At 43.6% G+C, this 19424-nt stretch overlaps 1 protein-coding gene and 1 long non-coding RNA gene across 2 annotated transcripts in view; one reads left to right on the forward strand and one right to left on the reverse strand.

Annotated features, from left to right (window-relative positions):
• LOC135110922 (neuroligin-3-like) overlaps nt 1–14774 on the forward strand; it is a 106392-nt gene extending 91618 nt beyond the window's left edge. Inside the window, exons 6-9 of the mRNA XM_064023604.1 lie at nt 6910–7116; nt 10753–10907; nt 11506–11621; nt 11758–14774. Coding sequence (XP_063879674.1) covers nt 6910–7116; nt 10753–10907; nt 11506–11621; nt 11758–12602 — 1323 coding nt within the window. The 3' untranslated portion in view covers nt 12603–14774. The remainder of the gene's footprint in view (nt 1–6909; nt 7117–10752; nt 10908–11505; nt 11622–11757) is intronic.
• Nucleotides 10799–19424, reverse strand: part of LOC135110924 (uncharacterized) — a 52900-nt gene continuing 44274 nt past the window's right edge. Inside the window, exon 4 of the long non-coding RNA XR_010273493.1 lies at nt 10799–10938. This is a non-coding gene — a long non-coding RNA (uncharacterized LOC135110924). The remainder of the gene's footprint in view (nt 10939–19424) is intronic.

A 19424-nucleotide genomic window follows, 5' to 3' on the forward strand; every position in this document is an offset into this window, starting at 1 on the left:
CGATAGATTACGTGTTCACATTTACCTTTCTCTCTAATCCCATATAAGCTTGTAATATCTCACGTACTCCTTGCTGCTTCCCTTCTGACCCTGAATAAGGCTTATAATACATCACTGGTTTATTCCTGCTTGTTAACTCCTCTCTCCCCGTGTAATCCCAAATAAGCTTTTGTTTACTTTCACCTCTTCCTCTACTACAAAGTAAGACTGGTTATGTATCTCAAGTACTCTTTCTTACGTATGTGCTTACTGCTTCATCCTCTCTAACCACAAACTAGTTTAGAATTATCATGTGTTTACTTTTTTCCTCTTAATCATACAGTTTGTTTGCGTCCTGATTCCCTTTGTAATCCCAGAGAAGTTTAGAATGTGTCATGTATTCGTTTTTTCTCTTCCTCTAACATCAAAACAAGCCAACAGTATAGAGTGGTAGATGACTTGAACAGACTTAGTAGTCAGATTGTTAGTGCCTGAGTACGTACTAAACTTGGAAATAACAGTACATATATTTATAGATAAGAATACTAGCTTCTTGCGGATTACCATATATTCTCGTGTTCTCCATCTCACACACACTCATTGCTGTATCTTCTTATCCTTAAACAAGCTTCTCCCTCTGTCTCCAAAGTTTACATCACGCAGTCACTGTTCCTTCTCTCACCCCCGAACATGTGCCAACCCTTGCCTTTTCTCTGACACCAAACAAGGTTATGATACATTACGTGTTCCACCATTACCTCCCCTGCAACCATAAACACCTGGACTTCCATTAACACCTGCAGCAAGCCTTACCTTCCTCATTTCACACTACATACCTTCCTCAGTTTCCCTTGTACGAATGTGGCCTGCCCGTCCCCCTCCTCCCTACCTTAATCATCCTCCTCCATCTTTTTTTCCCTCTTCCTATACATGAATTTATTGCACGTCTCCCTTCACATTCCAGTAAAATACCTCCTCCGTAATGCCGTCACTTCTTCAGGTCCTGCCACCCTACCTGCTTTCTTTATCTCTTAATCTCCCAATCCACGCCACCATTTTCTCCGCCCCTTGCTCTCTCTGCTTCTCCACAAGAGGCATTCCCGTTTTCTTTTACTAAACTGTTCACTAATCTCTCTCACCCGTTTCTCTCTTTCTGCTTCCAATGCCGTTTCTTTTATCATTTGCTTCGCCAACGTGAAAATACATTTACTTTTATTTTTTTCCTTTCTAACTTTTCCTCTTACTCGCAGTAGGCATTTGTTTCCATTTCAACTGTTGGCTAATCTTTCTCTGTTTTTTTTTTTTCTCGTTCTTTTTTCCTCTTTTCGTTTATTTTACTTTCTTTTCTATTCACATGCTACCTAAGCACGCATGTCCCATTCTCTCCTCTCTCTCTCTCTCTCTCTCTCTCTCTCTACTCTCTCTCATCTCTCTCTCTCTCTCTCTCTCTCTTTCTCTTTACATGAACTCCATTTTCATTGCTTGTATCTCTTCCTTGCTATCCGTTATGCATTTCCTGACTTTTTTATTTATTTAGTTTCCTCACACTCACTTTTCTTATCTTGTTTCCATATTGTGTCTTTCGAAAAGGCGAACTAACTGTTTCTTTTTATTATTTTTGTTTTGGCCAATCTCTCTCTCTCTCTCTCTCTCTCTCTCTCTCTCTCTCTCTCTCTCTCTCTCTCTCTCTCTCTCTCTCTCTCTCTGCCCCTTGTGTCTAGTTATTACGATGAATTGTTACACTCTTTGGTCTTGGCTATATCTGAAGTAAACGATAGTAATGACTGATCTTCTAACCACACCATTTATTACTATTCTTAGGCCTAACCCTCACTTCAAGCCTGGTGTGTATTACGTATTGCTTGCCTCTCTGCACAACACCTTCTACGTGCTCTTCACATTATTCTGTCTGGCTACCATCTAAGAGGTAGCCAATGACCTCGCTCCTTCATTCCTTGCACTAGTGAACTCCGAAAGTCTTGGTCTGATTCTGCATACTTTGTTTTTCTTTCTGACTTTGACTAAAGAAAAATGTCAAAACACCTGCAAAAAGAAATGGTCAACACGATTTGAGCTTTTTTTCGTCTCAACTTTTATGAGAGGGGCAATGAAGCATTTTCCTTATACTTTTTTTTTTAGTTTTTGTAGGTCATGGCCAGCGAACTTTACAGGTGAAAAAGTTAATAACTCTCTTACACTTGTTACACGAGTATACGAGTGCCAGGAAAATGTAAAGGGAACCACCATACGTTTAATAACACATTCATTCCTGTTTGGTACATCTTTCCTTAATTACAAGTCACTCTAAGACATTGTACTGCCAGAAATTGCAAAATATATTCTGCTTTATCCTCTTATTTATTTATTTATTTTTTACAGATGTTTAAAAAATGCCATAAATTGCTGTTAGTGCAGTGAATTGCATATCGCACTGAAAGGGCTGAAGTATTAACCCTACCAGCAAATCACCAATTTAATCACGGGTTATAGTTCCCTTCACCTGCGTACACCAACCTGCACCACTTCACCTCTTCCATTTCTATATATATATTTTTTTAAGATAATCACCTTAATGTCGTCTGTCCTTCCCACCCAATCTCATTCTGTCCCCCAAAACTGCCTCTTCTTTGCCACCACTTGCCGCCTTCCTTTACTAAGTGGTGCTTAGCCTCACAAACGCGATTTATTTTATTCCCTTCTCATCATGTTTTGCACTGTGTCCATCTCCTGTCCATACATTTATACTGTTAAGTAAATTATCTCTTTTTTTTTCTGGAGCTCAGTGCCTTCTCTCTCTCTCTCTCTCTCTCTCTCTCTCTCTCTCTCTCTCTCTCTCTCTCTCTCTCTCTCTCTCTCTCTCTCTCTCTCTCTCTCTCTCTCTCTCTCTCTCTCTCCTATCACAGCTTAATTATTTCCACTTGAAACCTGACTTTTTTCTTTTTTTTTTTTTTTTTACTCAATCCCGTGTACTTTTTCTTAACCCTTGAACTGTTTTGGCTTCTACTCAAGCTTCATAAACGGTATGGTGCAAGTATGAAGTATCATTTTGAAGGGCCACAATTGGCAGCTGGAAGAGCAATCAAGTAGTCAAAACCATACAGTGCCTGTCGTCTTAATGCTTCTCCATACAAATGAATGTAACAAGGTAGCAAACAGTCATTAGTAGTAAGAAGTTTAGGACGTAAGTTTCAGTTTCAAGACTAGGAGGAAAAAGATGCAGCAAAATGTCACTGAATTTTGAAAGGTGTGCGAGGATAAAGACTAGAAGAAATACAACAAAACCATACATGTCACTGAATTTTAAAGGATGTGTGTGGATAAAGACCAGAAGAAAAAAATCTGAACTATATCACTAAATTCTGAAAGGATAAAGACTAGGAGAAATGCAAAACTATACATATCACTGGATTTTGAAAGGTGTGCGAGGAACAAGTTATTCCAAGATATAGTACATATTAAGGCTGAGGAGGTGCCGGGATAGTGCTGAGTGGTAAAACACGGGAAGAGATGGTAAAGTTTCGCTATTTGGGTGTAGATGTTGCTGCCGCACCGGAGTCCTCGGCGGCAGGGGCTGAGTTATCCGGTAAGATTTTGTTGTTTAAGATTGTTGCCTCGGATTTCTTGTTAGTTCAGAAACCACGTAGCCAGCAGAAATTCAGCTCCTTTCACCAACTGGTCCCTGAGAGCTTTTTGCGAAGATACGGGTACACTGAAGGACAGCTTGGAAGTGTGTGTTGGAAAGTTTTTTTTTTTTTCCGCGATCTTTTCCTTCTCCCAACCTGATTTGTTCTCCCCTTGCACATTTTATCCTTTCTAGACCTTCCTCCCTCAAAAACATTAGAATATAACAAAATACGGGAAGTTGCAAGAAGCCGTCAGGCCTACACGTGGCAATCCCTGTATGAAACATACCTACCATTTCCATCTATCCATAAATTTGTCTAATCTTCCTTTAAAGCTCCCTAATGACTCAACACTAACATTCTGATTACTGAGTCAGTTTCATTCATCCACCACTCTATTTGAGAACCAATTTCTTCCTATCTCTTTTTAAATCTAACTTTTTCTCAAACTTGAACCAGTTATTTTTTGTTCTATCATGATTATTGATCCTGAGAATTTTGCTTACGTCAGCTTTTTCTCATTTACTACCATAACCTATCATAAATTATTAACTATGACTGCTGTGCTGCCATCTCAGTTTAATAAAGTGCAAATCTGGATTATAGTTCTGCAGGATAACGCTCAGAACAAAGAGGATCGGATATTAATTTAGTAAAGATTTTTGGGCATGTCGTATCTCCAGCTCGTGAAATTGTCATGGGTTGCTTACATAAATCAGTGTGTTCGTAGAGGTCACAGGCGTAAGAGCATTGGTTTCCGTCAGTGCTTCGTTATCACAAAACAATATCAACTAAACCCAAGTAGGAAAATGTCATCAGGAGAAAACATCTAAAGAGAAATATGTTCAATGGGGATGAGATCTGCCTAAGGTGAAAATGTCATGGGGAGAAAATATTCAGAGATGGATGTGGGGGAGAGAGAATTATTATGATGCTACTCTAAACACTCTACCCTCGTCTGTATCTATATCACCACATTCTGAAACACCTCTATGCCGCACCTCCATTACATAAAAAAATAAAAATAAAAAAAAAATTGTTGAAGTTACACTAGTTTTTAAGTGTTTTTTTTTTTTTCTGGTTCTAATGACAGATTAATAAACAACATTTCTACGTTATTAACAGGAGAGACACATTTGAGAACCCGTCTAGTGATCTCAGTGGCCTTGGAAAATGGTTGTGATGAGACAGCAAAGCGTTTCTGAATACGGACCATGTATTCCATGAAAAGAGTAATACTACGGCGCGGGAGACTGAGAAGCTAAGAGATCTGAGACTCCCTCCTTGAGTTTCCTTTTCTTGAGTACGTTAAAAAAAGGAAAGTTTACACAGTCTACAACATAAACACTTGGTGAAAAAAGGCGCTGCTTCAATATGCGGGTTAAGAGAGATTAAGAAGCTATGAGAGATCTAATACCCTTTCCCTGAGCTTCCTGGGAGGATTTGAGTACGTTTGAGTGAAGGACAGTTTACGCAGTCTTCAATATACACACTGAGTGAAAAAGAGGCTGCTGCATTACGAGGAGGTCTTTGAGATTCGTTTTCTATAAGTTTGGTTTGGGTCAGACCCGGCATAGTAAGCGAGGGACGGTGGCTGCAGCAGAGGCGAACGGACGCTCCCCCTGATGGATCTTGGCAGGGTGGCTTGGGACTGGTGGGTTTAAGGGGGTAACTCCTAAAGCAGCGGTGGGGTTCAGTGCGCTGCTTCTCGTGGGCGGTGAGGCAATACGGCTGCGATAAAAAGTCTTCATGGCAGCAGTGTTTGTGAGTGGAAAGTGTTTTGTTATTGTGGATGTGCGTGATGGTCAGTTTTTATGTAACTGTGTCGGGTGGCAGGTGTGTTGTGTTCGCATACATGTGTTGGTTTGCAGGATGGCGCGCCGCAGGGACAGGCAAACAAGCAAACAAACAGGAAGACAGGTAAAGAGGTAAAGACAGAGAGACAAACCGGTTACACAAACACGAAGGTAAACAAAAAAGATAGGTAGGCGAAGAGGGTGGGAAGAGAGAGAGAGAGAGAGAGAGAGAGAGAGAGAGAGAGAGAGAGAGAGAGGAGAGAGAGAGAGAGAGAGAGAGAGAGAGAGAGAGAGAGAGAGAGACGCAAGCGAAATTAGACAAACAATACATACAAACCGACAGATACATATCAGACAGACAGACAAACGGACGGACAGACAGACAAATTGTTATTCCATGCGTTCCCTCCCATGAGCACCGCAGGCTTTTTGTACGTTTGGTTTCGCTGCGGACAGGTGCTATAGTTCAGAAGTTCACATAAAATTTTCATGACCCGGGTTCCGGTGTTCGCGTTGCCCATCGGACACATTTTACCACAAAACATCATAGAAAAGGGGCAGGAATGGGCGACTGGACGCCTCGACAATAGTTAAAGCGCTGTGTTGTGTGACGGTATGCGGGGAACTAGCACGTATTCCCTTCATGTCAGCCCAGCGACGGAAAGTCCACTCACAGCCCCCTCTGGCGGAATAACGTATCATTTTAGCGTATCCACAAGCCAGTACCTGAAAGTCACCCGTCACCCCGTCACCGATACCTGTGTTTTTTTTTTTTTTTCTTTTATAGTGCATGTACTGAAACATTTCTTTTTTTTCTACCTTTAATGAGCTACAATATCTCTAGCAGAATAAAGAATAAAGTTGCCATTCTGAGTAAAGTAAAGGTTGCATCAAATGTACTCCTGTTACGTCATATGTTTAAGTCAGTAACTATAGGTCATCTGTCAATGCTATCAAGCTTTAATCAACATACTTTGCAAATTACATCCAAATTTCAAGTCCTCAGTTGACTACATCCTCCTGTGGCAGAATAAGACATGAAATTCACTATCTATAGATAGTGATGATCTTCCGTCATCGATATCAAGTTTTGATCACAACAAATGTTGAAAAATTGCACCCATATTTTCTTCATCCTTAGTTAACCACAACCTTCTGTGGCACAATGAGGCATTAAATCAATATTCAATTCACCACCCAGTATCTATAGACCGTCCGTAATCTGTTCATAGAATTTTAATCGTCATACATTTTCTGAAACTTGTACACATCCTTTTTCTTTTATATTTGGTTAACTACAACTTCATGTTGCAGGATAAGGTATCAAGTCAATCTGTTCACTGGGCAGCATCTACAGATCACTCGTCATTGATACTAAACTTTAATCATCATCATGCATGTACTGAAACTCGCACTACCTTCCCCATCCATCCTCAGCAAACATGAATTCCTTCGGTACTAACTAGTCCATTTTTTGCAGCGTTTCCTTAACCCCGTCTCCCCCTCCACAGGAAATCGTTTTGGCCATAACTGCTGAATACACCGACTGGGCCCGTCCCGTCCAGCACCCCGTCAACATCAGGGATCTCACCGCCGAGGCACTGCACGACGCCTCCTTCGTCACCCCAGTCACCGTGTCCGCCAACCAGCTGCACAACCCCTCCAGGTCCTCCTTCTTCTACGTCCTCGACTTCCGTCCCGCCAAGCCAGACCCCGTTGTAAGTGAACGAAAGATGCAGACACGTGCAATCTCTTTTCCTACCGCTGAGAGAGAGAGAGAGAGAGAGAGAGAGAGAGAGAGAGAGAGAGAGAGAGAGAGAGAGAGAGAGAGAGAGAGAGAGAGAGAGAGTAAATAAATGAGAATCGTGCGAACATCTTGTCTGGAAATCCTGATGCAAGACAGGAAGAAAGAAGGAAATGCGACTGAGAGGGAATATCCCCTTAAGAAATAATAACGAAAATAAAAAGATAAAAGAAAAAAAGACAGGGAAACAAGAGCAAGATTATGGACACTCCAAAACTCGTAAAGCTGCTGCTCGTACCCTCAACAAAAGAGAGAGAGAGAGAGAGAGAGAGAGAGAGAGAGATTCAGGGACAGGGAACAGACTGGAGTGTCCTTATCCTTCGTCCCCACCACCCTTTCCCCTCCTCCCCCGGCTCTCCGCAGGTCACCACTGTTCCCTCCAACCGACGTCCAGGAAGATGTATAATAGCACCCCCACACACCCTCACACCCCCAAATACCTCTACTCCCCCACACAGCCCCGCAGCTCTCCGCCGCTCACCCACTCCAACCCATCCAGGCCAAAGTTTCCAATTTCCTGTCTCTAAGCTCCTTTTTTCTCCAGTCCGTGACCTTTCCTCCTCCTCCTCCTCCTGCTCCCCCAACCTCGCGGAAACATGTGCACACTACCCTCCTTCAGTCGCACCATAGCCTCCTCCTCTTCATTCTTCCAGTGAATAGTGGGCGGGGGTCTCACTTAAACCGAGGGGGGGACTCACTGTGTTCTTTCGAGGGTCAGTGAAGGGGTCCCAATGTTTTATAAGGGAAGAGGGTGTCGCCAGCAGCGTTCCCAGGCTTAAAGACGAGAATTCTCATCCACTCCTCACAGTCACCTACACAAAGAAGTCATTTAATCACTTCCTCATGCAATTATCGCCTCCCCTTTCCAGTCAGAAACAGTGCGTGGTGCTCACATAAAAGGTGCATGGCTGACAATTGAATATCAAGTTGCCATTCTGAGTAAAGTAAAGGTTGCATCAAATGTACTCCTGTTACTTTCCGACATGAGCTATTTTGCTGCATCCCATTGTAATGGACTAGACGTTCTCACAGTATATAGTATATCATATTTCATTTAAAAGTGATACCACCTACTGTTTTCAACTGGTACACCAACAAACATAGAAGAGAATTATTGCATACATTCAGTTGAGAGCTTTGCGGAGCTTGCAAAACCAAATGACAAACAGAAACATAAGATTTTCAATATCTCACGATTGGAAAGAGGGATCTCCCGACACAGTATCACATCAATATTAGAATAGTTCTTTTGTTGCAGTTTGTCTTTTTGGTTCTGTCAGCTCTAAAAAAGTCATTCTCTACACATATGCAATCACCTTCCATGCGTGGCGGTGAAAGATCAGACTCATGGAGGATGTCATTTTCAACTGGCGTGTGGTGCTTGTTGTGTGAAGGGCCAGTCCACATCTCTGCTCAGGCCGCTGCATTACTGCTCGCTCATTCACCCTCTCCCAAATACCCCAAGGTCCTCAAAAGTCCTCGTCACCAAAGAGCTCGCCGCCACGGCGCCGCTGCCCCGGAATGTGGGATGTGTTATTGTCTTTCTATACAAAAGTGTTTTTCGATATAACGATAATATGGAGTAAATATTATTCCCGCGTTTGTTTAACGCGAAACAGACGACAACAGTTGTCACATAGTTAACGATTTAACAGTCAACAAACGCAAAAAACTGCATCACGCCACAACGTGCACTACATACAGCACACAGTGTACCATGCGGAAAATGCAAAACCAACACACACACACACACACACACACACACACACACACACACACACACACACACACACACACACACAGACAGACAAACAAACAATTACACAAACAAACAATTGAAGCCAGTTTTGAAAAATAGACCAGTGTGAAAAAATAGTCCTGTTTTGGAAATGGAAAAAAATAAAAAATAGATGAATAGATAAAACTCATGGGAATGGAAAATATGGAGAAAGATTCACCAACGCAATGAAGAGAATGAGCTGGATAACAATACAGAAGAGAAGTCCATCACCGGAACACATCAGAATCACTGTTGTAAGGGAGTACAGTACTGTCATTAGCGAGCAAGTGGAATTCATTTACAACTACACTAGAGTGTCGAGTTGAGAGTGACAGTGCAATGAAATTCGAGAGTTTGGCAATGGTGCAGTCGACGCATGAAGAAAATTGGAAACGTAAAAAAAAATGAAAAAATAAGGAAAAAAACAGCTTTATCAGGTACAGAGAGTAACTACGAAAATGATACGGGACACAAAAGACAGCGCATGAAGAAAGACAGGACAAGGCTATTTGACACATTGTTCCTTAAAATGCAAAGCACTCTTAGACAATGTTTCTTATTCAACGGCCATCTGTAGATATTTTGTTACCTAAACATTGGAAAAACGTGTTCTTTTGATTATTTTTCTTTTTTGTTGGTGTTCGTAAAAAAATGTAGTGTTTTAACGCTGAAAACCATTTTATATCGCATTGAGAGAGAGAGAGAGAGAGAGAGAGAGAGAGAGAGAGAGAGAGAGAGAGAGAGAGAGAGAGAGATCCATTCGTAATGTTCAAAGAGACTAATGGTCCGTAGCGACTGGATGATGAGAACTTCTATCTAAGGCATGATGAAATTAGGGATAGATCATGAATATATACTAATCGAAAACATTTACCTCCGTGATATAAAGTGGTTCAGGCGCCCAAACAGAAATATACTTAACTGTCATGGAGTGGAGGTTAGGTTAAGTGGAGGTACGAGTAAAACGCCTGATGACCGCTCAATTTTAAACGGACAAAAGTGGATGTGGAAACAAAATAACTCAGAGCTTCATTATTTATGGAAAAACAAGTAAATTGGTCAATATATACAACTAAGTAAGCGCACACACACACACACACACACACACACATACGCGCGCGCACACATACATACATACACACACACACACACGCACACACACACACACACACACCAACGCTGCAAACATAGCCCGTCTGGTGACTGTAACGAGCTGCAGTAGTCCATGACTCTCACACAACACTGGCGTCCCGGGGGGTCAGCAAGGTGGGGGACGTCACCAGGGAGAGAACACCTGACTCTCTCCCTTCCTCCCTCTCTCCCTTCCTCCCTCCCTCCTTCTCTCCCTCCCTCCCTCCCTCCCTCCCTGCCTTAGTAAGAGCAGCATCCCTTTATGTTGTCCCATTCCAAATCATGTGATGATACTTTTTTTTCCGTGTGATCTTTTTGAGTGGCGGGAGCTTCACGTTCACGGTCAGAGTTACAGAACAGTGATTAACACGCGCACTTTTATTACCTTTCCCTTATGATGCTGGTGCCATATTTCCATACCGCACTGATATTGCCTTAGAGAAAATAAATATGTCACTCCGCAAGCCTACATTAACTTGCAATGAAGTACTGTACATACAAGTACTGTACATACAAGCTGTCTTTGCGAGTACGGCACAAACAGAAGTCCCCGCAAATGATGAATGGCCAAAACACACAAAAGGGACACAACACAATTACCAACACGACCACGTCCTAAATGTTACTTCCTCCCAACAGAGGGGTCCCACCTTGCCTCTAAATGAGCTGGTGTACGTGTTTGGGGCGCCCCTTGGTTCTCTGGGGCCTCTCTCTGCTGGCCTCAACTTCACCAACACCGAGGTGACGTTGAGTGAGGCGGTCATCACCATGTGGACCAACTTCATCAAGACAGGGTGAGTAGTGACTGGTGACTGGTGACGCACGCTGGAAGGAAGGAGGCAGAGGCTGTGAGTGAATGGGTGGCAGTGGATGGGAATGGACAGGTGACGGGAAAATGTGCGAGAATGGGTGGCAGTGGGTGGCAATGGACAAGTGACGGGGAATGTGAGAGAATGGAAGGCAGTGGGTGGCAATAGACAAGTGACGGGGAATGTGAGAGAATGGAAGGCAGTGGATGGAAATGAACAGGTAACAGGAAAAACTGTGAATCAATGGAAGGGAGGGATGCAGACGAATACGAGATGAGAATGTGAGGAAATGCAAGGTAGTTGACTGAATGAATGGAAGAAAATAAACTGGTAATAGTGAAAAAAAGTAAGTTAAGAAACTGAAGAAAAATAATATCAAGGACGCTATTAATGGCTGATAATGACAGTGATATGTAATAATGTTGGTGATGGTGGTGGTAATTATAATGGCGGAAATGCGCAACTAGAGACAGGCTGGAGGTGGTGGTTTTCATTAGCGACATGCTGGGTCAGGATTACGATAATGAGATAGGGAAGTATAGTAGTATATTCTCATCCTCTGAGTTGAGTGTTGCCTCGCCAGGAACCCGAACGAGAGCGGCACCGGGGAAGTGTGGGGCATGGCCAGGGACAGGCAGAGGTACAAGACACACAACTGGACGGATTACGATCCCGTTCACAAGAGATACCTCGATTTAGGTAAGCTGACCTTTTCTTCTATTAAATTTTCATCACGTCCACTGTATTTTTATGTATCCTTAACATATAGTCCATTTCCACCTTAGTGTCTGAAAATCTGGGTTTCCCTAGTTAATACCTTTCATCACCTACACAGGTACTCGTGGCCGTGTGCGTGACCACTATCGGGCGGATCGTGTGGCCCTGTGGTCGTGGCTTGTGCCAGGTCTGGAACAGGTGGGCTCCCGATACGGCCCTGACTCCCCATTCCACCGTCTACCAAATTATCTCCAACCAGACACCTTTTCGGGCCCCACGCGACCCACCAACCTCTCCAGCAACTTCCTGCCACCGCCCACTACCCCGGCGCCCACCACGTCCGAGCCGCCCACCTCCACCCACACCACGCTGTTGCCAACCGAACGGGTCATCGTCAACATCAGCAGCGTGACGGGCCCCTTGGAGAATCCCAACGCAAAAGCCAACGCGCAAGGAGGCTTCCCATACACCACGGCACTCAGCCTCACCGTGGCCATCGGGTGCTCACTGCTCATCCTGAACCTGCTGGTGTTCGCCGCCGTGTACTACCGTCGCGACAGCTCCCGCCAGGCCTTCAGCAAGGCGAGTCACGACGGCAGTAGCGACAGCGGGAACGAGGTGCAGCTGCACCCAGCCTGCGAGCCCTGCAAGCCCATCTCGCCCTCGCACTACGGTACCCTACGCTCCTCGGCCACACTCCGCAGCAGTCTGGCCACCTCCTTCGAGGGTGACGCGCAGCATGAGTGGCCTCCGGATTACAACACCAGCTGCCAGAGCGGCGAAGATACAAGTCTGTGCGCACCCAGCAGCCAATGCTTGATGTCCGCCTCGGGGCAGCCCCACAACGGCACGGCGGCCAGACGCAGCGGACAAAGACAAAATCTGTCCACTTACAATCCCCACGTCGACACTCAACTTTCGCCCTCCTACAGTCACGAAGACACCCCCGACCTGCACGTTTGAATCCGTGTCTGACCCGGCGAGCGGCGCGCAGGGCCACCTCGCTGCTGCCCCCGCCGCACGTATCAGTGTTTACATTTGCTGTTCATTGTGATGGGCTGACACATCGCCAGTGACTGAATCAAGCGTTCTAGAGATACGCTGACCTCAGAAGTGGGTGGCCGAGTTCTTCTAAATAATCTCATCTAGCAAGACTTATCGGTTATGTGACAGTTCTCAATTATTGTTATTATTTGGCGTAACAGTTGTCAGTAGCATAGTGAGACAAAGCATACACAAGCCATAGGAACTGTAGGGATTACTAGCTCCTACTCAGTCTGGTAATCCCGATCGCCTCTCGTCTCTGCTCAGACAATACCAGACCTGCTCTGTGTGCGTGACTCACGGTGGAAAAAGACGAAATATAATTATTTGATATAAGCCTTGCAATACGTAGTATGTAAAACAGGAAGATGAAATTCGTCGAAAGTTATTTAGGAAATACTATAATGTTTACATAGTTATAATTCCCGTGGAATATATTTAGATAAATATCATATGAATTATTCCGAAGAGTCCAAAAAAAATGCTACAAAAATATCAAGGTTATCGCTTGTGGTGGAACAGTGTTTGTTTTCTCGACTTATAAGTACATCTTGTTACTCCAATAAAGTCTCTTTTTGAGTATATTAGATATTTACGCGGCAACACACAAACACAGTGTGACAAAGTGATATAAAGTTCATTGTGTTACTGATATTTTGCACATGAAGTATAAGGATCTCGCTCTTAAAATCAATCACGTCGATGGAAATCCAGACTCCATTTTCTCTCTGAATCACCCTCGAAGCAAGTCATTCCTCGCCTCATTCGTCTGCTTCCCTCACGGTTTTCTCTCCACTCCCACTGGGAAATGCGTTTGCCCGCATTATGACACCGAACCACAAAGAGAACCTTAACGTTTTATGTTTTTATGTTGTGTAAATGTTCTAAATATTCTAAGACTATATATACATATAAAATTTTGTGTCCACCATCACTTCAGCAAGGCCTAGATATTTCTTAAACGAAAGGGTTTCTGGTGAAGTGCAGACGCGTGTGTATGTGTGTTTACTTTACCAGTCGAGTCGAGCTTTAGGATCACTAGCTCGCTGTAGTGGAGGGCCGCGGAGGGCCGCACACCCCTTCTGCCGCAGTGTCCTGTAGGTGTGATGGAGCTTAGAGACAAAGTGTGTGTGCGAGTGTATGTGTATATGGACCTTAGTGTTATTATTTTTGTTAGAGAACCTCGCCCCTCAGAGCCACCCTCTCCCTACGCCCCGTCCTGTGCACTGTGCTCCTCCTTCATCTCCTCGCTCCCATCCTTCTCCACCCCCATCCCGCGACCTCACCCGAAGGAGCCCACGCTGGATTCCTATTGGATGAGAGTAACGCAACACTGAGGGATGAAGCTCAAGTCTATATGAAGAAAATATAAATGCTTCCCAACACCTTCACCTCCTCCATTTTGGTCTTGACTGAAGCCTCACATGGGGCCTCCTGAAGCAGTTCCGAGTGATGTGACACGAATTACTACGCCCCAAATATTCTTGACAATATTCTAACATAGTCCACCTCAACTTCGCTCCTATGCTTCCAGGCTCTCTGTTCGTTCCTTTGCTCCTTTACTCTACGCGTTCTTCACACCGCCCTTTACCCATCATTTTCCTTTTTCACTTCTTCAACTTGCTCCTGTGTAGATTCCACCCATTTAAATCCCATTCGCGAAGATTCCTCCATGAAAATTTCCTTCAACGGTAATTCCCTTCAATAATAAATTTCCCTAACCTAACCTAAGCTCATCTTTTCATGGGGAATTTTGTTGGGGGAATGTGTGATATTCGTGAGATGATTTACCTGGGATGAAGTTACAATGCACGTTTCCACCCATCCTGCATCCCTGCACTCCCTCTTCCCTCTAACAAACTCTGCATACTCTGTCTCCGAAACACCTTCACCAGTGTCTCGCCCAACGCTCCCCCAACACACCCCCACACGCTCACCTGCAGCAGTCAGTCACTCGCCCCGTTTGAGCGCTGCGGCGATCACTCGTCTGTACAGCTTTTTGTGCAACTCGAGCAACTGGAGTGACGGTGCTTTTCTAATTGTAAGAGTAATTATTTTATACAAGTGTCGATAATAATAAATGAATGTTTATACAAGTGTCTTTTTTTATCTTCTCTGTTCTCTTTCCACGCAGGCAGTGATACAGGATGGTAATGATGCAGGATGGCTATTTCTCCTGTGTGATACAATAAGCATAATGATGGTTGTGAAATGCTTCCCTAGAGATACGAGAGGAGAGGAGAGGAGAGGAGAGGGGAGGGGAGAGGAAGACAGACAGACAGACTGCCTAGCACGCCTGTGGAGTCCCGCGGGTTCCTTCACTGCCAGTCAGGTAAAGCAATACAATACAAAAGTTACTTGGGTGTGAAGCGGGTTTTGGGTTCGACTCTGAAGAAAGGTGTGAGTACGAAGCGAGCGGTACTCCGAAAAGCATCGCTACACATTCACCACAATACAAACTGATACCGAGGACGGATCCACTGATAACATGCTACTCAAGTTGGTATCCCTGCCTGTTTGGTAGTTGGTTCAGCTGCATCTGCATGAATCACGTGAGCGGCACTCGTAAATGAAGCAGTAGGATTTGAGCTGCCACAGTAACGCTTCATGAAGCAGGCAGGACCTTAGTCGAACATGCTTACCAACCCTGCCGAGACTAGTGAGTTGTGCAATGTGAGACTCGTCAGGCCCCACTGTAACGATACTTTCGTTACAATGACGTTCATCAATCTGCCGCCACATTGCGGTGCAGTCGCCAAACAGTAATAGTTCGTGAGCTTGTCGATAGAAGACTATGAAACCCATTCTGATAAAATCTGTCACAGGTAGATGGCGGGAATCCCTCTCTTTGATGTTTAAATATTCAAGCCTGAGTTTGCTGTCTTTATACAGAGTACTCACGTCATCATTATAAGGTCATTGCATCCTGAGAGCCTTGGTGCTTGGTGGTGGGCGGTTAAGTGATATTGGTCAAGTGAATTTCTTTGAATAGAGGTACCTCCGTGATTAGCTTTTACTCCTTTAAATATGGCAGTGTATACTAGTTTGTCTTAAAAGAGTAGAAGTTAATTATGGAGTGATGTAATACCACTGAACTATTTATTAAAAGTTTTGGGTGTGGATAAGACGTGGACAGACTGCGGGTGAGATTTGTACCGAAAAATGGCGGAGGACGTGTGGGTGTAGCACTGATGTAAGGCGAGTGCAGGCTGTGACACACCAGCGCACTGTTCATTAGCTCAGTGATAAGTCCTGGCTTGTCAGTTGTCAGGCTGAACGCCCCGCCCACCGTCCAGCTCAAGTATCGAGTGTTTTCACAGGTGAGCGACCAGTTATTGTCCCACTTGAGCAAGAGGACATAGTGTTTGATTTGTGAAAACCTTACCGATACTTCAGATTATAAGAGCTCTGAGCACTATCAGGGAAGTAATTGCTGACACGTGACCTGCAACACCGCCAAGATTTTTTATTTTTTTCTATCACCTTACAAGAGACTTCCGGAAGGCAAAACGTCCCGTAATGGAAAGGAACGCTAACCTTACTACACTAGTATATTATATAGGGCAGATGGAAGAAAAGAAGGGGCTACCGTAGTGTTGTTTTTTTTTTTTTTTGTGAACTAACAACACCTTTTCATTACTTAAAAGCTCAAAGTAGCAAAGGAAACCGCTGGATCAAGACGCGGCTTGGTGAGGGATGGCAGGGTGTGATGTGGTGGCGTGTGGTGGTGAAGAAATTAAGTAAGAAATTGAGTTAAGGAATTGAATGAGAATGCTCTATTTTGCCATTTTTGGTGTGTGAAATATTTGTTTTCTCCTAAACTAATAATAGTATCTTAGTGAATTAAACTTGGAGATTTTGATTGAAATACAAACACATACGAGTATTCACACCAAATTTCACATGAATCCGAAAAAAAATAAAAATAACGTCACTCTCTAAGTATCTCGCGATGCATTTTCTTAATGTGTGTCCCTCGCAAGCAATCGTTGCTCAGACCCAGAGAGGGTCCCCCTTACAGTGTGAGATGGCGAGCACTGCGCAACTCCTGACTCCTGACCAACTCCTGACCAACAAGCCAACACGGAGGAAAGGAAGACTTGGGTGAGAATTGTGAAAGTTGATGATTGTCTTGTTGCTGAGTCGACATTAGGAGAACAAAAAGGAGAAAGATATCAACTAATATGTTTTACCTAAATACTAACACAGAATACAATACATACACAAATACTCACCCACCTACCCGCCCCCCCCCAACACACACGCACACACACACACGCGTCATATAAACAATGATTACGGAGCAGTTAGTGTCTTCCATGAATAAGAGAATGGAGTGCGTAGTGAAGTGGAGAGTAGTGTATGCAGTGAGTGTAGATTTAACTTCTCTGGGGATAATAGCTGGTAATCACGGGTCCAACACGTCATTCTTAAGACAGTAGTTAATCACACACACACACACACACACACACACACACACACACACACACACACACACACACACAGAGAGAGAGAGAGAGAGAGACCGCAGTGCACATCTACATGACAATTTTCAAGGTTCCAGGAAAAGATTTTCGTCGAAATTTATTCATTCTGAACGTCTCGTGTAACATATTTTTTCTTCCTCACGCAGCTACTACTTCTAAATTAGACAGATGCCGGAGATAAACACACAAGAGGACTTGATGTCGAGCCTGATAAAAGAGCAGCATAGGGAGTACAAACGTGAGACGAAAGACAAGCAACGGCGAGGACCATTCGTATGCAGGAAAAAATAAATAAATAAATAATAATAATAATAGTAATAATAACAATAATAATAATAACGATCCCGGACACTCCTAAATACATCAAGTCGGTGTAATTGGATGGCACGCCAGCAGAGGACGATCCTTCGCTCTGAGGCGCAGCTGTGCTCTCTTCACCAGCTGATCATTTCGGCACCGCGGTTGATGCCTCGCTCCCTCAGATCAATAGATAGTCCTGCCGTCGCTAAGTATGAGGCAAACCCGAGCCCCTGAACACCATCACGCCGTTTCTACGCCCACCAAGCGAATTCCTCCTCCTCCTCCTCCTCCTCCTCCTCTCTCCTCCTTCCCCTCCTCCTCCTTGCCAGTAGCAAAACTCCCAAGGCGATCATTACACGTACGTCCTGGTAAATGGGTTTCTCCAGGCTGCATTGTTAAGAATTAATGAACCACACGCCTTACAAGTAATAGCGTTGGGACGAGTTAATATAGCTACTGTATTACGAATTTTCCTCTTCCGTCTGTGCCTATTCTATTATGCATGGAAAGGAATAACACTGAGGCGTAACTCTACTAGAAATATTCTTTTCTCTCGTTCCACGGAATACCTCTACTGTATTATGAAATGTTCAACAAAGGGAAGCAGAGATATGAAAAGACTGATACTCGTAAAGGAAGGAGAGAGAGAGAGAGAGAGAGAGAGAGAGAGAGAGAGAGAGAGAGAGAGAGAGAGAGAGAGAGAGAGACACACACACACACACACACACACACACACACACACACACACACAATGGCCATCACAGTTGCAGCCCTCGTCTCCAGCAGCCACACTCAAGACAGACTTAATGAAACGTTCAGCCTTGAGCGGATCCTCCTGTCCCATATAAACTCGTGGTCTCCTTGTCCCGTCCCGCCACCCCAGGTCACGCCACACAAGTTGATCGACCAATAAGGAACACCCACCACACGTCACCTCTCTCCTGCAGTGTTACCAGCCGAAGCCTCTGTGTGTGCGCGTGTGTGTGCGTGTGTGTGTGTGTGTGTGTGTGTGTAAAGGAAATATAATTGACGGTCATTATTTTCATGTTTTCTCCTTCATCTCCTGGTATTGTGTCCCGCGTCTCATTGCAACACAGCCCCGTCCGTGCAGCACTTCCTTGATGTTTTCCCTACTGTACTACCTCTCTGACAAAACAATTATCGTCTCTCTCTCTCTCTCTCTCTCTCTCTCTCTCTCTCTCTCTCTCTCTCTTATTAAAATTAAGGTGTATTTTTTTCTCGCTTTTAAAAATAGATATAAACGGAATATCTCGATAACAATCCAGTAACTTTGTCCATATTTTCCAGCTTAGCGCAAGTAGGAATAAGTGAATGGTAGAGAGCTTCCTTAGTGTGATGCATTTCCCGCAGTAACCAGGAATCATCTGACTTTACTAACGTGTTATGGAATAAACCTTGCCAAATGTATTTCAGTGCCAATATTCTAATTACAGCTTACCTATTTACTTCACTCATATGTCAGTCTATCGATTTGTCTGTTTATATATATTATTATGTATGAATATATAGATTTAGAGAAGTGAATGGGATTGTGGTGGCGATGAAACACAGGATACAGCATAATTTTACTTTCCTAACGTTTCGACAACTGTTTTCCCTTTTTACTCTCTAAGGAAGACGGCACAGAAATAAAGTTCTCCTGCTATATCATGTGTTTCATCACCACCACAATTCCACTCAAAATTATGTACATACATATATATGTATTTATGCAAACAAATGCACGTTGTGTGTATATATATATATATATATATATATATATATATATATATATATATATATATATATATATATATATATATATATATATATATATATATATATATATATATAAGTACCTATCGGTCTATCTATGTATTTTTCCGTTCATCTATATCATTTACTAAAAAAATTAATCATGTAGTCCTCGCCAGCCAGCGAAAAAAAGCATGAA

Source organism: Scylla paramamosain, chromosome 21 (genome assembly GCF_035594125.1).
Source record: "Scylla paramamosain isolate STU-SP2022 chromosome 21, ASM3559412v1, whole genome shotgun sequence".
Lineage (NCBI taxonomy): Eukaryota > Metazoa > Arthropoda > Malacostraca > Decapoda > Portunidae > Scylla > Scylla paramamosain.